Source organism: Pyxicephalus adspersus, chromosome 6, assembly GCF_032062135.1.
Source record: "Pyxicephalus adspersus chromosome 6, UCB_Pads_2.0, whole genome shotgun sequence".
Classification (NCBI taxonomy): domain Eukaryota; kingdom Metazoa; phylum Chordata; class Amphibia; order Anura; family Pyxicephalidae; genus Pyxicephalus; species Pyxicephalus adspersus.
Genome location: NC_092863.1, coordinates 57,360,237 through 57,381,909, shown reverse-complemented (window position 1 = coordinate 57,381,909; position 21,673 = coordinate 57,360,237). Strand labels below are relative to the sequence as shown.

The window sequence follows — 21,673 nt, the reverse complement described above, 5'->3', positions numbered from 1 at the left end:
TTTGAATAAATTGATGTCAAATTTTAAAATTGTGTGCAGCTGTGAAACAGCCAAAAGCTACAACACATGAAGGGGAACTAAACCCGCTTTACTCTCCTGTCCCTATTGTTCTGGGCTGCTTCCATCTTTCTTCTTACAATCATTGGCCATCGTAATTGGCCGTGCCGAGGTGACAAATTTTGGCAGATGCAAGGGAAGCCTTTTTGACAGTTCTCGAGGGCTATCAGGCAGGTAAGAAGCATTATTGCAGAAGGGACATTGCCTGTTCAGGGACCTGCGGGATCATGAATGTTTGCAAAGGCAAAAAAATAGCTTTATCTGCTTCTTTCCATTTTTTTAAATGGCCTTAGGATTGAAATGTATCTGCTCAGAGCTGTGGACTTCCAAATTTGATGCCCAAAAAGTATTGATTAGTAGTGAGCCTTCCTGTCAAGTCTCATGAATCTGGCGATCAGACTTCCTTTTTAAGGGATACAACCTTACAATGGGCGGTACGAGAAAAGGCTTCAATGATTTCTTTCCTATCATTGATTCACCATCAATAGAAGCATCAGAAGTTCACATTCTTTACTGGTCATCCGTGGTGGTTCAGTATCTGTGATCTTTATTGTGTATATAACTGACAGTATTACATAGAATATGTCCTGACAACATATTATACACAGCTATTTTATGTATTCTTCAAAAATGTGTTTATTCAGGAATCTACGAACGGGAACTGGAGGATTTGAAAGGGAGATTGACTTTGAAAAATTTCTTATTATTATGTCCTACTTCCGACCGCTGTCTGAGAATGCCGATGAAGAGGCCATTAATTCCTGCCGAAAAGACAAATTACAATGTAGGTATTACATTCAGTGATAATCATCAGCATGTCTATTGGCATCCATTCTAATTGATTGAAATTCAAAGCAGAGCTACGCATAGTAACTCCAAATATGTGCACAGTGCACGTGGACAGCAGATCAGTTGGGTTTGTATTCAGCCAAGCCATAATCCAAATGTTTGCTGAACACAAATGCATTTCTCCGATATTACACATAACTTCATTTATGAATGTATTTGTTTTGATTTCTTGTGTGGATTACTTGGGTTGCTACTAACATCCAGTGTAAATTCATGTCAATAGCCCCATTAGAAAGATTTACTGAGAAAATCATTGATGTGTTTAAAACTTCTTTCCCCCACTACAGGTAGTTAGAAGCTTTTATTGCATGTTATTCAAGACCATAGTTCTCGATGATTCCTGAGTATCTTTTTGGATAGTTTCCACCGACCAGACTTTCGCCCAAGAAGAGCGCGGACAACAATCGTCTGACATGTGCACAACAATTAAGTAAAGTTATGTTTCCAAACTGGAACCAAGTCCTTATAGGTATAGAATAAGGGTGCAAGTATTGTAAGGCACCTGGTTCATTCCTGATTTTCAAACTTTTCCATTTTTTTAGGAGCTTGCTATGCAATAATAAGGGTAATCATCCATCTCTGTTTAATATTCTCTTTTTCCTGCAGGGTAAAGCAGTACGCATAAAACCTAGATTCATACTGTATACTGACAGCTTTTAAATTGCGATGGCTGGCCATCTTTTAGAAGCTGGCTGCATACAATATATATTGCAATTTGAGTTCTGCTTCACCCTGCAGGTAGGGGCGGACATTTAGACTTTTAGACATTTAGTCTCCCCACTGTATAAATGAAAACTGAACTCAAATTCTACAGATTTGCTATTTTAAAGGCAGAATCTAGAAATATTAAAGCAGAACTTTAGTAAGATAAAAGTGCTGACATTACATAAAAGACCACATAAGTCTTTTCTATCATAAACCGTTCCAAGACTTCAAAGCAGTAAAGAAGCACTAAGGGGGCAATAAAAAAGCGAGGATCACTGGAGAGGATCAAGGTACCAGCTATGTTTCTTAATTTACAAATATCCTGTGCATGCTTGCACATTACGTCAAAAGCTCCACAGCATGCACAAAATTCTGCTTTAATTTGCCTAAACAGTACCCTGAACAAATTGCCTTTGATCTAGAATTTTTCCAGCCATAGTTATGATAAAACGTAGCGGTAAGAGTATAGTTTGTGGAACACTGGACAGGAGACTTTTGTAGCCAATGCAAGAAAGAGGGTTTTAAACACAAAAGTGGCAAATATTAATTATGTATGAAATCCGGGAGAAGGTAGCTACAGGAAGTGACAGTACCATACAAGGACAACAGTATAATGTTAATACCTAAAGAAGAGTCATAGAAAAGTCCAGAAGATGAAAAACACAAGACAATTTGGTATTTTTTCTAGTTCAAGAATATTTTTCTCCTTGCCTTTGGCAATAGTCTGAAAGGCTCCTCCTGTGACAGGTACATATTAAAAGGCTTTTAGTAACGTTTGTTACTATGCTGTTCAAAATAAATTCCAAAAAATGTTCATGCGCATTGTTGGGATATCTGTAGGGCATGTCAGGGCATTACATCCATAAACAATGGGATCTGCATTGACCTGCGTCTGTAGGTTCAGGATATGGAATATCTCAGTGTTGATAAACCTTTGAAACTACAGGTACATACATACCATAAATGATAAATTTGTATTTTATTATGACATTGGAGTAAAATGTGAAAACATAAACATGTTTTAAAACAATTATTACTTTTCCTCTTTTAGTTCTTTTCAACATGTATGATACTGAGAATGACAGCATGATCACCTTGGATGAATACAGAAATGTATGTATGCATTTTTTTATTTGTGAATCTAAATAATATAACCCAAGTGTAACAGCAGAGAATGTAATTTCCCTTTAGCATCCGGGCCTTGTACCTTCCTTAGCCTTATGGGACCCCCACAAAGAGTTCTGCACAGGGGCCCACCGTTTTCCTTTTAGATAGAAGTAAACCACACTTATTATTTATTGGTCATTATAGTTTTATGGTTCTGTACTAGCAGCATCTCTTATCAACTAGGACTTGTGATTTCACTACAAACTCAACCAATTATACTCACATTGGCAGCAGTCACCTTTATCCAAACACTGTGGTGTCATGAAACGTATCTGTACAAGTCTTGACTTGAGCTTGTAAAAAATTTAATCTAATTACTATAATGTAAAAAAAAGTTGGTGCCAAAAGTTTTTGAAGAGTCATATTACTTGTATGAATAACTGTCAAATCATTGCAGTAAAGATGTAACAAGCATTAGTAGTTGCGTATGTAGTTTTGGAGGACCGAGCCGAGTTTAGGAATGGTTGACAAAAAATTGGACCAACCATCCCTAAACAGCACTGGGGAGAAAATGCTCTGTTCTGTGATTTTTCTAAAATACCCATGCATCAGCCATGAAGATGCAGTGGTGTGTCAGTCACCTATGCTATCATCCTGACAATGTTTTACCAGACAGGAAGTGAAGTGAATTCTCCAAGAGCTTTTAGCACTGTATGGTAAGGCCAGAATTGTAGACAGAAAGAAAAATAATTCTAATTATTAAAATAGAGCCCTGAATAGCAAAAAAAAAAAAATTAAAAAAAAAAAAAATCCAGCAGTATTCTGCAAATTTCCCATTCTAGCCCCCAAAAAATAGTTTTTGATCTATAATATACTCTAAAGTAGGGCAAGTGCAGATTACAAATAATTTTGGGGGTCTGATTTAGCTTTGCATCTGATTAGTAAGTTTAGCTTTCCAAATGGATTACATTTGGAGATTTTACCAGCTGGCTCATTAAAATGAAACCTAAGTTCTTTTTCTGTGCTTGGTATTTATTAAGGTTACTATTCTTTCTATACAGGTAGTAGAAGAGTTACTTTCAGGAAATCCTCATATTGAGAAGGAGACAGCGAGGTCTATTGCAGATGGAGCAATGATGGAAGCAGCCAGTCTATGTGTAGGACAAATGGTAAAATACCAATAGACGGCAGTAATCTTTTTCTGTGCATTTCATACTTTATATTCCTGAGTTTTAACATGATTCCAAGTGTACTGATAACACTGACAGCTTGGATGATACTGGTCATGGCATATAGTTTATTAACAGGTAGCAGGGATCGTCATTTAGTATACAGTTAGGTCCATCAATATTTGGATGGAGACAAGAGACAGAGACATTACCACAATTAATTTTAAATGAAACAACTCAGATGCAGACTTTCTGCTTTAATTCAGTGGGTTGAACAAAAAGATTGCATAAAAATGTGAGGAACTAAAGGGTGGGGGGATGCTTGTATGTGGAAGATTTTGCTGTGAACAGAGAACATGCAAAAGAGCTCTACATGGAGGTGAAACAAGCCATCCGTAAACTGCAAAAACAGAAAAAACCCATCTGAGAAATTGCTACAATGTTAGGAGTGGCAAAACCTACAGTTTGGTACATCATGAGAAAGAAACAAAGCACTGGTGAACTCAGCAAGGCCAAAAGACCTGGACGTCCATGGAAGACAACAGTGGTGATCACAGAATCATTTCCATGGTGAAGAGAAACCCCTTCACAACAGCCAACCAAGTGAACAACACTCTCCAAGAAGTAGGCGTATCGATATCCAAGTCTACCATAAAGAGACGACGACAACAACACAAAAAAAAAGCCAGCACAGTTCTGGAAGAACATTCTTTGGACAGATGAAACCAAGATCCACCTTTACCAGAATAATGGCAAGAAACAAGTATGGAGAAGGCGTGGAACAGCTCATGATCCAAAGCATACCACATCATCTGTAAAACATGGCGGAGGCAGTGTGATGGCTTGGGCGTGCATGGCTGCCAGTGGCACTGGGACACTAGTGTTTATCCATGATGTGACACAGGACAGCAGCAGCCAAATTAATTCCGAGATGTTCAAAGACATACTGTCTGCTCAAATCCAGCTAAATGCAGTCACATTGATTGGGAGGCGTTTCATAATACAGATGGACAATGACCCAAAACATACAGCCAAAGCAACCCAGGAGTTTATTAAAGCAACGAAGTGGAATATTCTTGAATGGCCAAGTCAGTCCCCTGATCTGAACCCAGTCGAGCATGCATTTCACTTGTTGAAGACTAAACTTCAGGCAGAAAGGCCCACAAACAGCAACTGAAAGCCGCTGCAGTAAAGGCCTGGCAGAGCATTAAAAAGGAGGAAACCCAGCATCTGGTGATGTCCATGAGTTCAAGACTACAGGCTGTCATTGCCAGCAAAGGGTTTTCAACCAAGTATTAGAAATAAACATTTTATTTTCAGCTTTTTAATTTGTCCAATTACTTTTGAGCCCCTGAAATGAAGTGATTGTGTAAAAAAAAAAAGGCTTTAGTTCCTCACATTTTTATCCAATCTTTTTGTTCAACCCACTGAATTAAATCTGAAAGTTGTTTCATTTAAAATTATTTGTGGTAATGTACAGAACCAAAATTAGAAAAAAGTTGTCTATGTCCAAAGATTTATGGACCTAACTGTACAGCTGGTGGGCACAGTGTCTGTTTGCTTTGAAGTTATACGGTCTTTGTAACACACTGCTTAGTTGTGGTCATTGTGATGCACTTTATACTTTATACTTGTTGTAACATTATATGGACAATGTGGTGCACTTGCAGTGACATATCTGCTCTCAGCTGACAAACCATAGTTGCAAAAATCCATTGTTCTAAAAATCTATAAAAAATAGATTGTGTAGACAAATACTTTGAAGCCTTTAGGAAGAATGAAAAGCAGTCATGAAAGCACAAAATAGCTGTAGCCACATAGATAATCATCACACAGAGAAGGCTGCTGCATTTTAGAAAATGTGCTCTTACCAAGGGGAATTTGAGCATATTCTGGAAAGGATGTGTACAGTTTCTATCATATCCCACTTCCCAACTCCGTATTTCACACAAATTAGCAATGACAGCTATCGCCAATTATACCAATGAATAGATAGGCAGATGGAGCTCAGTGTGTCAGCCCTCTGCTTCTACACCATCCAAAGTGTTGGGAACAGTCCTTCTGTTTAACTCGTATATTTCAGGGGGGTTTTTTTATGGCAAACTTTTTACGACACCTAAGAAACAAGATAGGTTAGAGTAAATGTTTGTTAAATTTCAAGTCTGTATGTCTTAATTTTCCATCAACAAACTTTCCTTAGTGTCAATCTCATAGAGGAGCAATGTTTAGGCAACTAATGCAGCATTTGTGTTTGTATTTATAAGGCCACATATTGGAACAGATAAGTGAAAATATCATCAAGCAGACACATATGATAGTTCATCAGTTCTTCCTATATTAGCTCTTGTGTACCTAAGATGATCAAGTCTCACGTTATACATATCCTCAGCCACCCAAAGCCATGCAGGTTTCTGATCAGCGCATTCACTTTACCATGATGCCAAAGCTGTTAAAAAAACATTGCATTACCATTATTTACATAAAAGTGTAAGAAATGCTATTTTGAGAGTAGAAAAAGCTTTTTAATACACCGGCACAGATAAGGACCTTTTGCAAAGTGTACACATTGAGAAAAGACTGTGAACAATTGGCCAGTATGCTGAAAACGCTGCTAGAAACTAGGATGTTGTGTATATCCTGAACCTAAAAGATCACCAAACCTCTTGTACAGCTATCTCTCTATGTGTGCCAAATATATAATATAGCCAATATAATAATCCCATACTTATAAAATACCAGCAGCCATTATTGATCTCATCTTAATTTATTTTTGCATTGACAGGCACCTGATCAGATATATGAAGGGATAACATTTGATGACTTTCTAAAGGTAAAAATTGTACACCTTTCACTTCGGAGTGTAAATATTTGTCTTGTGGGAATGAAAAGTTACAAAAAGTCAGGAAGAATTAGGACTTCTCTTAAACTTTTATTGTAACTGCTCAGGTTTCTTGTTCCAACCAAGGGAAAAAGAGAAAAGACTTTCTTCAGCAAGAACACAATCATTTTGTTTTAGTGTAGTAAAGAAAAGATTTCCCCTGTCATTTTTTAGTTTCCGTGTACTGGGGCAGAGGTCAGGGAGGTCTCCCTACCAGGAACACATGTGCTGGTTGGATCGCGTTCCACTTTCAAGGAAATAAATATATATTCGCTTGAGAGGGTCCTTTAGTACAGACTTTCAAAGCTCAATTGACTTTTTGCACCATTTAAATTCTTTATGACCCAGGACCCCAAAATAAACAAATATTGTCTAAAAACAAGCCTTGTGCTTTCTTTGGATTTTGGTGTACTTTGTATTTCTTTCAGATCTGTGCAGTAATCCAATAGAAAATGTTTCATCTATTGGAAAGCTACCAGCCATTGCTGGTCTGAACAGCCTTACAATCTCTTAAACTTACTTTAATTATTGACAAAGTTTTATGAAATTAGTTTTCCCACAATGCCCAAGTATAGGTTACAGTGTCTATAAACATATGGTAAAACATATAACAAATACCTTGCTGTATTTAAAGGTTACAATATTGCTTTAGTAGGTAGATATTTGTGTAACAGATAAAAAGCAGCAATGGAATTTTATCATTTGGTGACTTTATTATCAGATAAAGATAGTTACTGCTCCTATCACAAGCAATGTGGGTGTATGTATCAAGGGCTGGGCTGCTCACACTTGTGTGTTAATATATATATATATATATATATGTGTGTGTATTAATTACCGACTACAAGGGTACTGTGTATATTAATTCATATTACAAGTAGAAACCTAATCGGAAATCTGTGCAGTACCATTTGTAACATAATGTGTGTTAATATATATATATATATATATATATATATATATATGTATTAATTACCGACTACAAGGGTACTGTGTATATTAATTTATATTACAAGTAGAAACCTACTCGGAAATCTGTGCAGTAACATAAATCAAGGGAAATATATAGTAAATACTGCTAAACATAGTTTGATTGGAATCTGGTTATGTAACAATTTCTTTGAAGTTATTCCCTCTTGCACAGTTGTACAGGCTTCTCTTGTGTACTGAAAATGTTTACTGCATACAGGAGCTTCTCATGGCATGCACTAGAAGCTGCAGCAAGTTAGATAAAGCCCACCCCATTTCCTTGCTGCTCTTTGATATTTACATAATCCCTTCCAACAGCTAACCCACCACTTGCAGAAAGCTGCCTAGAACAGCCATGATATTCCTGCACTGAGACATGCAGAGACTAAGTAATAAAATCACTGGTTCTAAAATATGGTATGTAATAAAAAAAGAAGACCATTCATGTTGGGTGAAAATGATCTCAGTGTTCTCCTCAGTTTCTTTTAGTTTGGCGTACCACCCAACACTTTTCAGTAATCACCCGGCTGTTTTGGGTGGTTACTGATGAGTTGGATCACATCAGGGTCAGCCACCCACCTACAATTTCTTCCCACCCATCTTAAAATATTTTCTGGGTTAAGCATGGCAATCTGATGTGTGTACAGCCTAAGGAAACCTGTACTGAGAATACAGAGGCTTCCATTGTTGATTATGCTGGGATTTTTTTGGGAACACAGAATCTTTTTTTTTTATTATTTAAATAAATATTTATTATGTCAAAGGCCTTATTTGTACTGAATTGGAGGAGGGTGGGGATCAGTCAGTGCTATGAATCATTCACTTGCTTGTAAATGTATGAAAATTATATAGTCTAGGTAAAGTTAAATAGTAATTGAAAATGTCTCTTTTTTTTAGATTTGGCAGAGCATTGATATTGAAATGAAAATGCACGTCAGATTCCTGAATATGGACACAATACCCTCCTGCCACTGAATCGTGTGCAGAACTCAAGACACTGCAAGAGATTAACATATTATATGAAGCGATTTTATACAGATAGTGACCCAAGGGCAAATTAATCTCTCCATAAGGAATAAAAATATATTCCACCAACTGAAATAATCAGAATCAGGCCTTTATCAAATAAAAGAGGCCTGGAAGCCTGGAAATGTACTGGAGACAATGAAATAGAGACTAGCAGTTCTTCAATGAATGGGACTGTCATTTTACTATGCAATTACATTTCATACAGTTCTATGGAATATGTTAATGAAGCTATATTAGCTCAGGGATTCTTGTTCTAGTGATTTTGCTATGATAATCAAATGGTTTGTCGATTTCTTTGTTAGATTTTGTTTATTAATATATTATACAAATATTATCTATAATAGAATTAGATGAAGTGCTATGTGAACACACAAGCCAGCAAAAGCAAAACAGGGAGATATGTATATACTATACTATATACTATGCAAATAGTTGCATTTATATCAACTTTATTCTTCCCTTAGGTCTGTTCTGCACTTCAAAATAATAAAAAAAAAAACAATGAAAATTCACCTGGCTGGTCTAATGATGTCATATGCCCTCCCCATTAATCTCCAGGGGTTGTATGAGGGAAGGGGACAGTGGTGGCCCTAAATCCAGCATACTGGATAACATACATACACCAACCTATTAATGTATCAACACTTCTCAGTGCAGTACTGTCTGTTGTGTCCTTGATAGAGTAATGCTGGCCATCATTTAACCTGGAGGACTGGCAGCACCTAGTGGTGGAAAAGGGGACATTGCTGAAATTTAATTGAGTATAATAATTTTAGAATGTTTAACCAGGCATCAGTTATTATCAGCCTGTGCCTACATTAGCGTTAAAATGTTGCCTGTGGGACATTCAGAATGTAAATCTTCTAAAAACAGATGTTGGTAAATTTAAATTAGGTTATATATGACATCTTGAAATACAACTAACCTATTAGTTCTGACTTACTTATCACTCTATACATAGGTTATACTAAATAACAAACATATGAGGATCTTGGCCTGAGCTAAACCAAGGGTATACTCACCTGTCCCTATTCAGTCACTGGCTGCCATCTCCTTCCTTGTTTTTAGCCATCTGGATTCTGTCTCTAATATGAACCAAGGATTAGTAACAGACATACAAAAACAACACTGTCAGGGTTAGATGAAAGAAAATTTGGCTATGTTGATTGTTTTACCTTCATCCAGCAGTCTATTTCTAACAAGTTCGGACAGGAGACAGATCAGCTTTCATATTGGTCTTAGAAGAGCTGACGATTTTCCCCTACCAGGGAGATAAAATAAATAACAGCACACACAAGTATTCCAAATAGCAAGGCTGCACCATTATAGCATAAACTTTCTTACAAATGTTTATTTCTGACTAGTTCTCTTGGAAAAATAACTAATACATGGAATCTTAAACAACATCATGAGCAAGCTAAAAAATAAAAACAGTTCCCAATCCAAAATATCTCTGTGGTTCAGCACACAGTATTTGGACTGATGCCCAACCGATGCATCTTTGTTTGGGTATCATCTGTTCTTGTTTGCCGATTCTTGTGCTTGTCAGCACCTGGCAGATACTGTATGGCATCTCTCACTGATATTCTGAGAACCTGGATAGATATGACACTGGAGAGAATAGGATCTGGCAAATGTAAAATATCTCTGCCATGGCAGTTAAGATATGGTGAAAATACTCCTCAGTTACACATTTGTTCTGGCCACCCCCCGCTCTACTGAAAATGGGTTAAACAAGTTTTAAGATACACAAACATTGGGAAGACATATAAGGCACATAATAAGTGAAAGTTCTATCATAGAGGTTTAATAAAAGGACATGAACATACACAGACAGCAAACATTTTTGTGATGTAATCCTATTATAATTTATGATGTGTTAACACCAGCCAGAAAGCAATGATCTGTCTGCAGTCTGACAGCCGGTGACAAGGATCCTGAAATAAAAGCATTTATTACTTTTAGTATGCTGAACCAGAGAAATGTTTCAGCATTTCCTAAAGGCGTATTTATACAGTTAGGTTAATAAATAAGACAACTTTTTTTCTAATTTTGGTTCTGTACATTACCATAATTAATTTTAAAAGAAAGAACTCTTTAACTTTATATTAGTGGATTGCATAAAAATGTGAGGAACTAAAGCTTTTTTTTTTTTTTTTTTTTTTACACAATCACTTCATTTCAGGAGCCCAAAAGTATTTGGACAATTGACTCAAAGGCTATTTCATGGGCTGGTGTGGGCAATTCCTTTGTTATGTCATTATCAATTAAGCGGATAAAAGGCCTGGAGTTAATTTGAGAGGGGGGGTGCTTGTATGTGTAAGATTTTGCTGTGAATGGACAACATGCAGTCAAAGGAGCTCTCCATGGAGGTGAAACAAGCCATCCTTAAGCAGCAAAAACAGAAAAACCTATCCGAGAAATTGCTACAATATTAGGGGTGGCAAAATCTAGTTTGGTACATCATGAGAAAGAAACAAAGCACTGGTGAACTCAGCAAAGCCAAAAGACCTGAATATCCACGGAAGACAACAGTGGTGGATGATCGCAGAATCATTTCCATGGTAAAGAGAAACCCCTTCACAACAGCCAACCAACAACACTCTCCAGGAAGTAGGTGTATCGATATGTACCATAAGTCTACCAAGTCTACCATAAGGAGAGGACTGCATGAAAGTAAATACAAAGGGTGCACTGCAAGGTGCACATTTACTTGTTATGGTCTTCAAACAATACGTTCTATAGTCCCATTTCACCTTTTATTGTCTGGACCAATGTAACAAGTTTATTGGTATCTATGAATAGAATATGGAACTGCTGTGTCTTGGTGAGATTATCCTTTAATTGCTGTACAAATGACAACTCTGAGGCCTGGTATACCTGGGCAGATTCACTTCCAATTCTGCATACATATATATATATATATATATATATATATACACATATATACAATATTTTGCCTATCTAATCATCTGAAAAGGAAAGTGGACAGAAACTGTAAACTTGCAAACTTTTGATATTTAGAACATTTCCAATACATAATCTTTTTAAACTGACAATCAGAAACTGATTTCCTTTAGTTTTTTATTTTTAAGTTGTTCTATGTTCACATGACCATCTGTCCTACAACTCACGTCCTGGCAGCACGTACTGTGGAGAAGGAATGTGGCCAGGTTTTGGACAGCAGCATCTGTGTTACATAGACTAGTAGATCTAAATTGACAAAGTATGTGACTAACAAATTAAAGCTGAACTCCATCTTAGGCTGTATACACACATCAGATAACTGTTGCCCGAGACCAATTGTCATGCTGATATATGTACAGCAATTTTCTGAAAAAATTCATTGATCCGTCAGGATGCCTTGATGAATGATGTCGACCAACCCACTGTACATGACCGTTTGTCTTGGATGATATCTTACGTGTGTATGCAGCCTGCAGTGAGGCAGCCTATATGTGACCAGCAGTTCCACAACAAGTACCCTGAGTAGTGAATTATTAGATGTGAACAAGCCAACCGAAAGCAGACAAATCAGTGGAATTCTGGTGTCAAGGTATTTTTTAATGAAATATAGTCATCTCTTAAACATTTTCCAGGTTTTATAAAAATTATTCTCCAAAAAAAACCTATGGAAACATAAAACATTGTTAGGACATTGAATTCCTTCTGTCAAAATTCCAAGCAGTTACAGTATTTTATAAAGCGATGTGTACAATAAATACAGCTTTTCTTTTTACAAATATGTATTTTCTTTGTCCAGATAGACTTGCTAACTTGTGGGTCATTTAAATTATTTGCATCCAACATTCACATATTTGTGACTTGAATTCAACTAAAAATAAAATGTGCAATCTTGGGTGAAAACTGCATAAAAATGTATATTCAGAAATTTTACAACTATTAAGGTTTTCTTTCTGTGTGGGCACCAAGACAGAAATGAAGGGTTAGAATATCTGTCAGGTTATGATTATCTTCTGTGTTCTCAGACAACACATTTTTCCTCACTTCATGTTGTGACACTAAGACAAGAAGTGAGGAGAAATCTGTAATTTGAGAACACAAAAATCTCTCTAACAGGCACAGAGACAGCAGAAAAAAAACAACAGAAAACTAAACCTTTCCCATTTTACCCACGGATGTAAAAGGAGCAAGGTGTGAAAACTTGCTATACCAGGGATCTCCAAAAACAATGAATGCAAACAAATAAAAGTAAATTAAAATAAACATTTTTAAAAGCATAAATCAATGTCGAATATCATGTTTATAAAAAATTACAATATTAACTCATTCTATTTATACAATATACATATACAACACAGTGATTGTCAGTGAGCATTTACAGACTATATTTCTGTTGTGCCTGCTCCCAGCTTTGCTTCTCTGTCTAGCAGGTTTCCTTGAATATTTTATAATTTGGTATAAAACTCTGTCACACAAATGTAATTTTTGAGAAAAGGTTTACCTATTGGGAACAAGAGAAATACCTCCACTGGTTGGCCAAACTTGATAAAAAGGAATTGCAGAATGAATTTCCCCGATATTGCATCACTTCGTGAGTTAAATTTCTTCCATTGCACTTGGTGGTTCCTCCTACCAACCTTCATGTCACTATTGTGCCTTGCAGTCATGTAGAGAGTCAGAAGGAAGTACCATTGAGTGCAGAAGAGGAAGCTTTCTGAAAACATCAAAGTGGTTTTTGGTGGTGCAGGACGCTTCACAATTGTAACTGATATTTAAAGTTATATTTTTGTAAGTGTCACCATAGAAGTAAGAAACAGAAACGTCTAACATTCCCTGAATCACAGCAGATTACTAAGTAACAACTTGTAAAATTGACAGTATTTACAAATCAATAACGGAGAGCAAGAGGAGGTGTGAACACATTGTTAATACAGAGGATTTCTGCTTTAAATAGAAATGTTTTAACTGCTGGTGAAATCCGGCATTGTGCCATGATTTATGGAGAAATCTTTCCCCAAACATTATTCTCTGTGAGTACTATACTGTGCCTGAACATTTATGCTGCAAGAAACTTTCAAGAGCAGAAGACCACAGTAAACAGTTTCCTACAAAATAATACCAAATTCTATTTGTTTTCATAAGATAAAAAGAAACATGAGAAACAATGAGCTTTACTCTGAACAGTTTTGCTGGTTTTCTGTACTGTCCCCCATGAGACAAACATGAGAACATTTACAATTACACAGGTTAACATGTCATATTCATCAGATATAATTTTATGTGGGCTTTGTAGTATTTTTGATGAGGATTTCAAATCTGTGTTTTTCTCCAGCATGTCTAGTTTTTGTGATGCAGCTAATTATATATTGTGTGAAATTCGTTATAAATAGCCTTAACATATTACAACATTTAAGGACAGTTTTCTTTTTTTAAGGTTAGAGACTGCACTAACTGCAATTGATTTCATTTGTCGTCATGCCTTGTATAAAGCTCAATAAATTAATTTAAATGGGATCGAGCAGATAAATGGACCAAAAACATGCAGCATACTTCTGAATGTTTTGCATGTCAGATGAGCACATCTGCTACGACAGACTTCCATAAACTAATCCTGAGCCATCTAACTTCCTATTTCTTCTGCTGTAACCTCCACACAATGAAAGATTTCTTTTTTTTGTGTTAATATATGAACAATTTAAATACAAAATAAGTAATTAAATGGCACATTATTCTAATTACCTGATGGTCTTATGACATTTGGCAGCAGGGACGCCTGACCTTTATAAGGCAGTTTTACCTACAATAAATGTTATGTTCCATACTACACAATTTAACAATAAATCATATTTAGGCGTAGGCAGGTTCCTCACAAATGTTATATGGTACACAGTAAATCATTCCTAAGGACATTCTATTATAGCACAAACATTACCATCACTATAGCACTGCTGCCACACAGAACGCATGTGTCTAGCAACAAGAGAAAAACAGAATTGTTTTTTGCCAGGCATGTTAATGTATCTGTGGTGGAAGATGAAGCACATTCTTCATATAATTCAATAACAGGCTTCCTAAAATCTGGAGAACTACAAAGTTTTCTCTTTAGTACAGACACAATTCATACTTAGATCTTAGATATTTCGGCATGTGAAAACGCTGTATTTTCAAGCAGCAGCAATGTTCCTTAAAGCCTGTCCATATGTCACACGTGGTCATAGGGTACAGCCAATCCAATGTTGTAGTTGTATCCCGTTGCCTCATTGTAGGAAGAGCGACATATAGGAAGGATACTCTCAAGAGACCTCTGATCCACAGAGAAGTCATAAACGTTAATGGTACCCCGATGTCTGTAACAAAAGAAAGAAATATATTTATACAAGACAATTTAAGACCACTGCCTTTAGTTTGCATTAATCATATTGAAGCATGTAAACCTTTTAGTATTTGATGCAAAGTCTAAACAGTAGTATCGCTAGAAGGAAAGATTTACATTTAAATTTATTAGTTTTCCAGAGCAATGTGCAGTGTCCATGCAAAGTAAAATTAAGACAGGGTTGTTCCAATACATTTAAAATGTAAGTAATAGGTGGAACTTACCTTAAAGTTGAGCTTCAGAATTACCTTTAGTCTTGCACAGTTATACAGGCTTATGTATTAAAAAAAACTCAAACTCAAACTCTAATCTCAAAGCGCAGCCTGTTGCACTATGTATTAGAAGCTGTAGCAAGTCAGATAAAGCACCTGTCTTATTTAATGGCTGGAACACAAACAGCGTCATCAAGCTATTTACCCCTAACTGTACCATCCATGACCCACCCCTTTTACTCATTATCAACACTTGGTCTAAAATAAGGTTTGTACTGAAAACCCAGGATGAAAAATATAAAGTTTGAACTATTTTAAATCATCTAGAATCCATGCCTGCACCTGTTCATTTTGTGAAGAGATCTGTCCTCAGGGTTGCCATTTTCTCTTGTGATATTAGCCAGGGATAGTAAAAACTATATAAACACTACTGTGGTGTTTTAATCCATAGATTAGTTTGTGACTTCAGGTTTTAGGCCTAGGTTATCAACCTCAACCCAGCTCTGTACAGTGCTCCCTACACAGTTCCTGGTGCAAAGCCAGGTCTAATCACTAACCAGCCCAGAGTCCCTGTTGTAAAATGGGGATGGGCATTTGTGCCAACCTGGCAAGAGGTTGAAGGCCAAAAAACAACATCAACCTATGTTCCGGGGTCCATTAAAACAAAGAAATGTTCTTAAGACTCTGACAAAAATTGTCATGACAAAATTTTATTAATTAGTCCAACACATTACATGAGAGTTTGAGAGAAAGCATGAACCGACAATCACAGACTAACCAGAATGACTGGACTGAGATGAATACAACAGAGCAGGGAGAGCAGGAATCCATACACTTCAACTTATCTCTGTGACATCGAAAGCAACTTCTAGTGGACTGTTCTTGGTATCTGAGGACATAATGACCATGACCAGATTTATCAGGTGAGAATATAACAGTGTCTAGGACTATCTTAAAGGCCCAGTCTTTCGTCTCATACATAGAAAGTATCTGGCGTGTTAAGGAATTTTTTTGTATTTTTTTTTATTTCCAAAAAACTTCTAGGGGGTTCTAGTAATGGGATGTCCATGAAGTTCTGGCATTTTGCACCCACCGTGCAGTTCTCCCCTCTCAGTTGCATTCTCCATAATATAAAAAAATACATTTAAAGTCCAGCAGAGAGAGTGACAACTTCGGAATCACTTTTGTATAGCTAAACAGACCAATGTCACTAAAACAAACCTCCTGCTCATTGTAGTAGTTTAGAATCATTCCCAGCATCCTCTGTGGAATACAGAAAACCTACCACCTATGTTAGAGATGGGTGGAAGGTTTTCAAAAGTCCTAAAACATATGTCCTAGGGTGACAACACTGGTATTCCACAGATTCAATACAGTGTGTAAATATTGTCACCCTAGGACAGGACATGTGTTAAAGGCAGGATTACTGAGTGAATATAAGGAAAACAGAGAACAAATACAGTCTAATCAATAAGCTGCAACATAATACATTTCTTTTTCTGGGTTTAGATTCATTTTACTTTATATCCTTATTTAATCACTGGCATCTGGCCCATTGACCCCTTTCAGAAATTGCTTTTCATTTTGTACCTAATTTTGAATCTTTGAAGTTAAAATAGTATTGTGCATCTGTAGAAGAAGAAACAAAAAAATCGAAGGTGCGCAAACCTGTAGGTAAGTAACTTAGCATACAAGTTCATGTCTTTAGCTTTGTACCAAAATGAAAGGAAATAAATGTATTCCTAAGTCTGCAATGAGTGGAGATGTCCAATATGCGTAGTGTAATAAAGGGTTTTGTATATCTGGGTAGAAAAAAACTTTTTTGTGTTAAATAATTCATAAGAACGTTTGGGCTCTATATGTGTACATCTGGCATTGTTTTATACCTTTCACACTACATGATATACCCTTGATTAGTATGGATGTGATTAGACTAATTGTTAGCACAGGTATAATATTTGTAACGTTTAAAATTTTGTTGGGGAGACTGAGGGAAGACATAAAGCATTTAGTGAAATTCCAGTGGTTTTTAAGTTAATCACATAAGCAGTTTGAAAACAAAAACCTAAAAAATACCTTTCGTTTCGTTCTACACGTTGGAGCCTTACCTTCTATGAGCAGTAAGATCATCATCCATAATGCTGGCGCCTCGGGGGTTTTTCTCATCAGGAATGTTTGCAGTGATCAGAGTTTGGGAATTGGACCAAATGTAACGCACAGGATGCCTGCAGAGGGATAATACATGTGCATTTATTACAGTCCAACATAAGTTGCAGCCATGTACATCAAAATGTTGGGGGCTGAGGGGTGGGAAATCTTTACCAAATAAAAATGCATTCTAAATCCTCAGTTTTTTTTTTACATAAATCTTAACTAAATATTATGAATCCTGCAAAAAAAGGGTAATTTTTACTGACTCTGAATATAAACCTTGCATTTTATGCAAGCATATGGCACCATCTAGTGGTAAAAATATAGAATGCACACAAAAGGAACATTAAGGAACCTTACCGTGTGTATCAGTGACAGAATCAAAGAACACAATTACTAAGGGTGGTAGAAGTGCTGTGTTGAGCTGAGATTATTGATGCCTGAAAGCATGATATGGCACAGTGAGCATTAATGACAGACCTGAAAATAACGGGGAAGTGAATTCAAAAACGGAAGATTTGCTCAGATATACAGAGCATTTACAAATATTGTGCGCCTTAGCAATAGCCCTTAGCCCTGCAATTTTTTTTCTCTTGATAGATTTAGGCACTCGTATCTACAACCTAATTAATATTAATACACAGTATTTATATAGTGCCAACATATTATGCAGCGCTGTACAAAGTCCATAGTCATGTCAATAACTGTCCCTCAAAATGGCTTACAATCTAAAGTCCCTACCATAGTCATATGTCTTTATTACAGTCTAAGGTCAATGTTGGGGGGAAGCCAATTAACCTAACTGCATGGGGGTTTTTTTTTTTTTTTGGGGGGGGGGGGGGGGGGGGTTGTGGGAGGAAACCGGGATGCCCAGAGGAAACATAGAAAGAACCTGCAAACTCTATGCAGTGTCCTGGCCAAGATTCAAACCTGGGAACCTAGTCCTGCAAAGGCCAGAGCACTATTCTCTGAGCCACCGTGCTGCCCGATGTAATAGTTGGATATCTGCAGTGTGGAAAAAAATTTGGGGGATGTCACTACAGTGCTGCTCACTCTTCCTTTTGCTCCAACATAATGAAGCAAATCCCTGTCACTACTTGGTTGATGCAAATAGTCAGTCAGCAAATAAAAAGATGTGCAGATAAACTACAAAATAAACTGTACCTTGCATGCATCTCCCAGAGTTTGGTGCCCATCCTCTGGTCCCATGTACAGGTCAGACCCTCCTCTCCTCCTGAGACCACCTTCCAGTCATCCATACAGACAGCTGAGACTCCCAAGTGGTGAGCATAGAAAGAACAGAGGGATTTGTGGCTTCGCAGGTCAAACACACGTACCCTTTAAAAAAAAAAATCACGGTATCCATTAGTATTTTTTAAAGTGATAAGAATCTGTCTACTATAAATTCAAGTTTTTCTTGAAATAGAATACCAGAATAATCATAAACATAAAAACATTTTAAATGTTATTTGCAATCATTGTAATCATTTAAAGATCAAGTCAAATATGGTAACCTAAAGGCATTCTGCTAGCATACAGAAATGTAATTTGCTGTTTATGTGATTGGCTTAATAATTTTCTCAGAGGTCTGCAATAAGATAAAAGTCAAATTAAAGGCATCCTTTAATTTAAAGAAGGTCAGAAATCCCCAGAAAAAAATAATTTCAGTTTTAGTGAGAAACTCCCCAAGAGATACATAAAAAGGTTTTAAAAAAAGGGCACAAAGCCATCATTTTCAACTAAAAGAAATACATATATATTTATCTATCTATACACATAGACACATATACAGTACTAGAAAACCTGCAAACTCTAATTAAAAACACAGGGGATGTCCAGGATTTGAGCTCGACCAGATGTTTCTCGGTGAGAGCACCTCTGCTCCATCATAATAATCTTGCCCTTTCTATTAACCTTATGCTCTTCTTGTCTATTGAGTCTACTTAGCACAAGAGCAGTGCTGTTTCACCTATACCAGTCCAAAAGTTCACTGTACTAGATAAAATTGTCTGCCTGGCCATTGAATCTAGTAGGCTCATTAGACAGGACATAGATAAGTTTAGTGCTTGGTTATCTGCAATGGAGTCACAGGTCTCCACACTTGCAGACACAACTGAAAGTCTCCCCAGTACAGTTGTAGATTGGCAACAACTGGGTAAACTAATGGCATAATCTTAAATACCATTTGTGCTAAATCTTAAATTGTGGGCCTGCCTGACATTTCCTGGTTAAGAATCAACTACTGCTTTTGAAACACATGGACCTGGAAGATTCTCCACCAGGGAATTCTTCAAGGATTGTCAGATTCATCACTTTATAAATTAACCCCTAAGTGTTTTAGAGAGAGAAGATTTGTTTGACAACTTTGTACTATTTTGTTTAGATTTTGCTCAAATGCAACAGTTTACATTCATTGTGATTTTTTTGAGGATGTGGCAATAATATTTTCATTTTGAACTTGAGCTCCATCTATTTTCTTGTTGTTTACTTCTAAAGGGATGCAGACAATGCAGCTTTCTTCTTTAGAGCACAGGTAGAGCACCAGCTGAATAAAATTAACCATTTAGCATTATTTTGCAAAGGACATGGTAAAAAAAAAAACAGATATTTCTGCAGAACAGAGAAAGGTAAAAATCTGCTGTATTTAAAAACCTTTGATCATCTGGGGGGGGGGTGTTTTTGCTCAACAGTGGAGTTACAATTTAATTTGTTCTTGTACTTGTTATGTCAAAGTAAGAGGAAACTATTACCTAAGCAATCATTAGGCAGCGCTTGCATTTGAAATGTATCTACTGATATACAGTCAGTACCCAAATTAGAGTGTGAGAAACCTGTCCATAAACACTTAGTACCATACTGATATGAACCCCATCAGGAAATTGTCGACATATATGAAATATTAGCTTTACTGACACTGACAGAAACATGTCCATAGATATACAAATAGTACCATATGAAACCACATTATAGACACCTTGGTGAAGCTGCAGAGAAATGTTGTAAAAACACAGAGATCACTTAACCAGGCTGGCACAAATGCTGCAAGGGTAAATAAACTGGCTGTGCCCACTCAACTATCAGGGTTAATCCTTAGCATGCCACACCACTAACTAGCAATGATAACACATTCATCTTACCAAACAGATTGTGCAGGATCAGAACTACCCATAGCAGAAAGACATTCAGATCATGATCTATACTACTATTACTCAGTCAGAAGCAGACACTGATCACCAGGATTCAAGGTGACACCTGAGATTCTCTGTCCTCAAGGTTCTCTCCCAAGCGATCTTTTCCCTTCTTCAAACTGTCACATGCTTCATATCAGGGCCAGGGTATCCTCTGTACCTTTTAACATGAGTGCTGGCCTGTGGCAAGCTGCTTATTGGGACAGGGAAGTTGGGAAGAACTGCTGTCTGCATGATATGAAAACAATGCCGTATGTCACCCACACAGTACTTCACTAATATAACAAGGTGCCCCCGTATTTGCTAGGGAATATGGCAAACTATGGCTCAACTAGGTTAAATTCCTAATTGTTCTGCTTCACAGCAGCGCACATTCCCTTTGCCGATAATGAAGAGGAATATCCAGTACCACAAGGTTAGGGGAGCATGTGTTTCTATAACTGCTGGGGAGGGTGGCAATCAAGTCAACCTGCAAATTTATCCTCCATAAACAAAGCACAGGTTCTTTTTAAGGAGTGATAATCTAAAATAAATAACCCAAAAAAAAAACAAAAACATGCAGTTAGGTTATTTGGCTTTCCCTGAACAAAATTTTTCTTAGACTACGTTAATGACATTTGAAATGAAATGACTGTGGACTCTGTAAAGCGCTGCGTAATATGTTGGCGCTATATAAATACTAATAATAATATTAGTAATATTAATAATAACAATAATAATAATAAATATTTGGGTTTTAGGTTGTGAACAAAGTCTAATGTGAGAAGTTTATAACACTATATTTTGGCATGTAGAATGTGATTGCACAGCATTTTTTTCTTTCTGAATAAATGCTCATTCTATAGCGCAGTGTTTTTCAGCTTTTTTTGAGCCACAGCACATTTTTTACATTGAAAAAATCCTGCGGCACACCACAAACCAAAAATATTACAAAATGACACCCTGTAGTTTAATACAGTATATTTTAATGACAACATAGTTTCTCAATTTATTTATACTCACTCAGTACAGATTAAAATTCA

At 36.6% G+C, this 21,673-nt stretch overlaps 2 protein-coding genes across 2 annotated transcripts in view; one reads left to right on the top strand and one right to left on the bottom strand.

Annotated features, from left to right (window-relative positions):
- TESC (tescalcin) overlaps positions 1-9,275 on the top strand; it is a 39,270-nt gene extending 29,995 nt beyond the window's left edge. The window contains exons 4-8 of the mRNA XM_072415941.1: positions 702-841; positions 2,663-2,724; positions 3,780-3,887; positions 6,670-6,717; positions 8,632-9,275. Of these exons, the coding sequence (XP_072272042.1) occupies positions 702-841; positions 2,663-2,724; positions 3,780-3,887; positions 6,670-6,717; positions 8,632-8,709 (436 nt within the window). The 3' untranslated portion in view covers positions 8,710-9,275. The remainder of the gene's footprint in view (positions 1-701; positions 842-2,662; positions 2,725-3,779; positions 3,888-6,669; positions 6,718-8,631) is intronic.
- Positions 9,276-12,306: 3,031 nt separating this feature from the next.
- The window catches only part of FBXW8 (F-box and WD repeat domain containing 8), a 57,120-nt gene continuing 47,753 nt past the window's right edge, over positions 12,307-21,673 (bottom strand). Inside the window, exons 9-11 of the mRNA XM_072415940.1 lie at positions 18,628-18,801; positions 17,421-17,537; positions 12,307-15,074 (exon numbers count right to left, since the gene is read on the bottom strand). Coding sequence (XP_072272041.1) covers positions 14,930-15,074; positions 17,421-17,537; positions 18,628-18,801 — 436 coding nt within the window. The 3' untranslated portion in view covers positions 12,307-14,929. The remainder of the gene's footprint in view (positions 15,075-17,420; positions 17,538-18,627; positions 18,802-21,673) is intronic.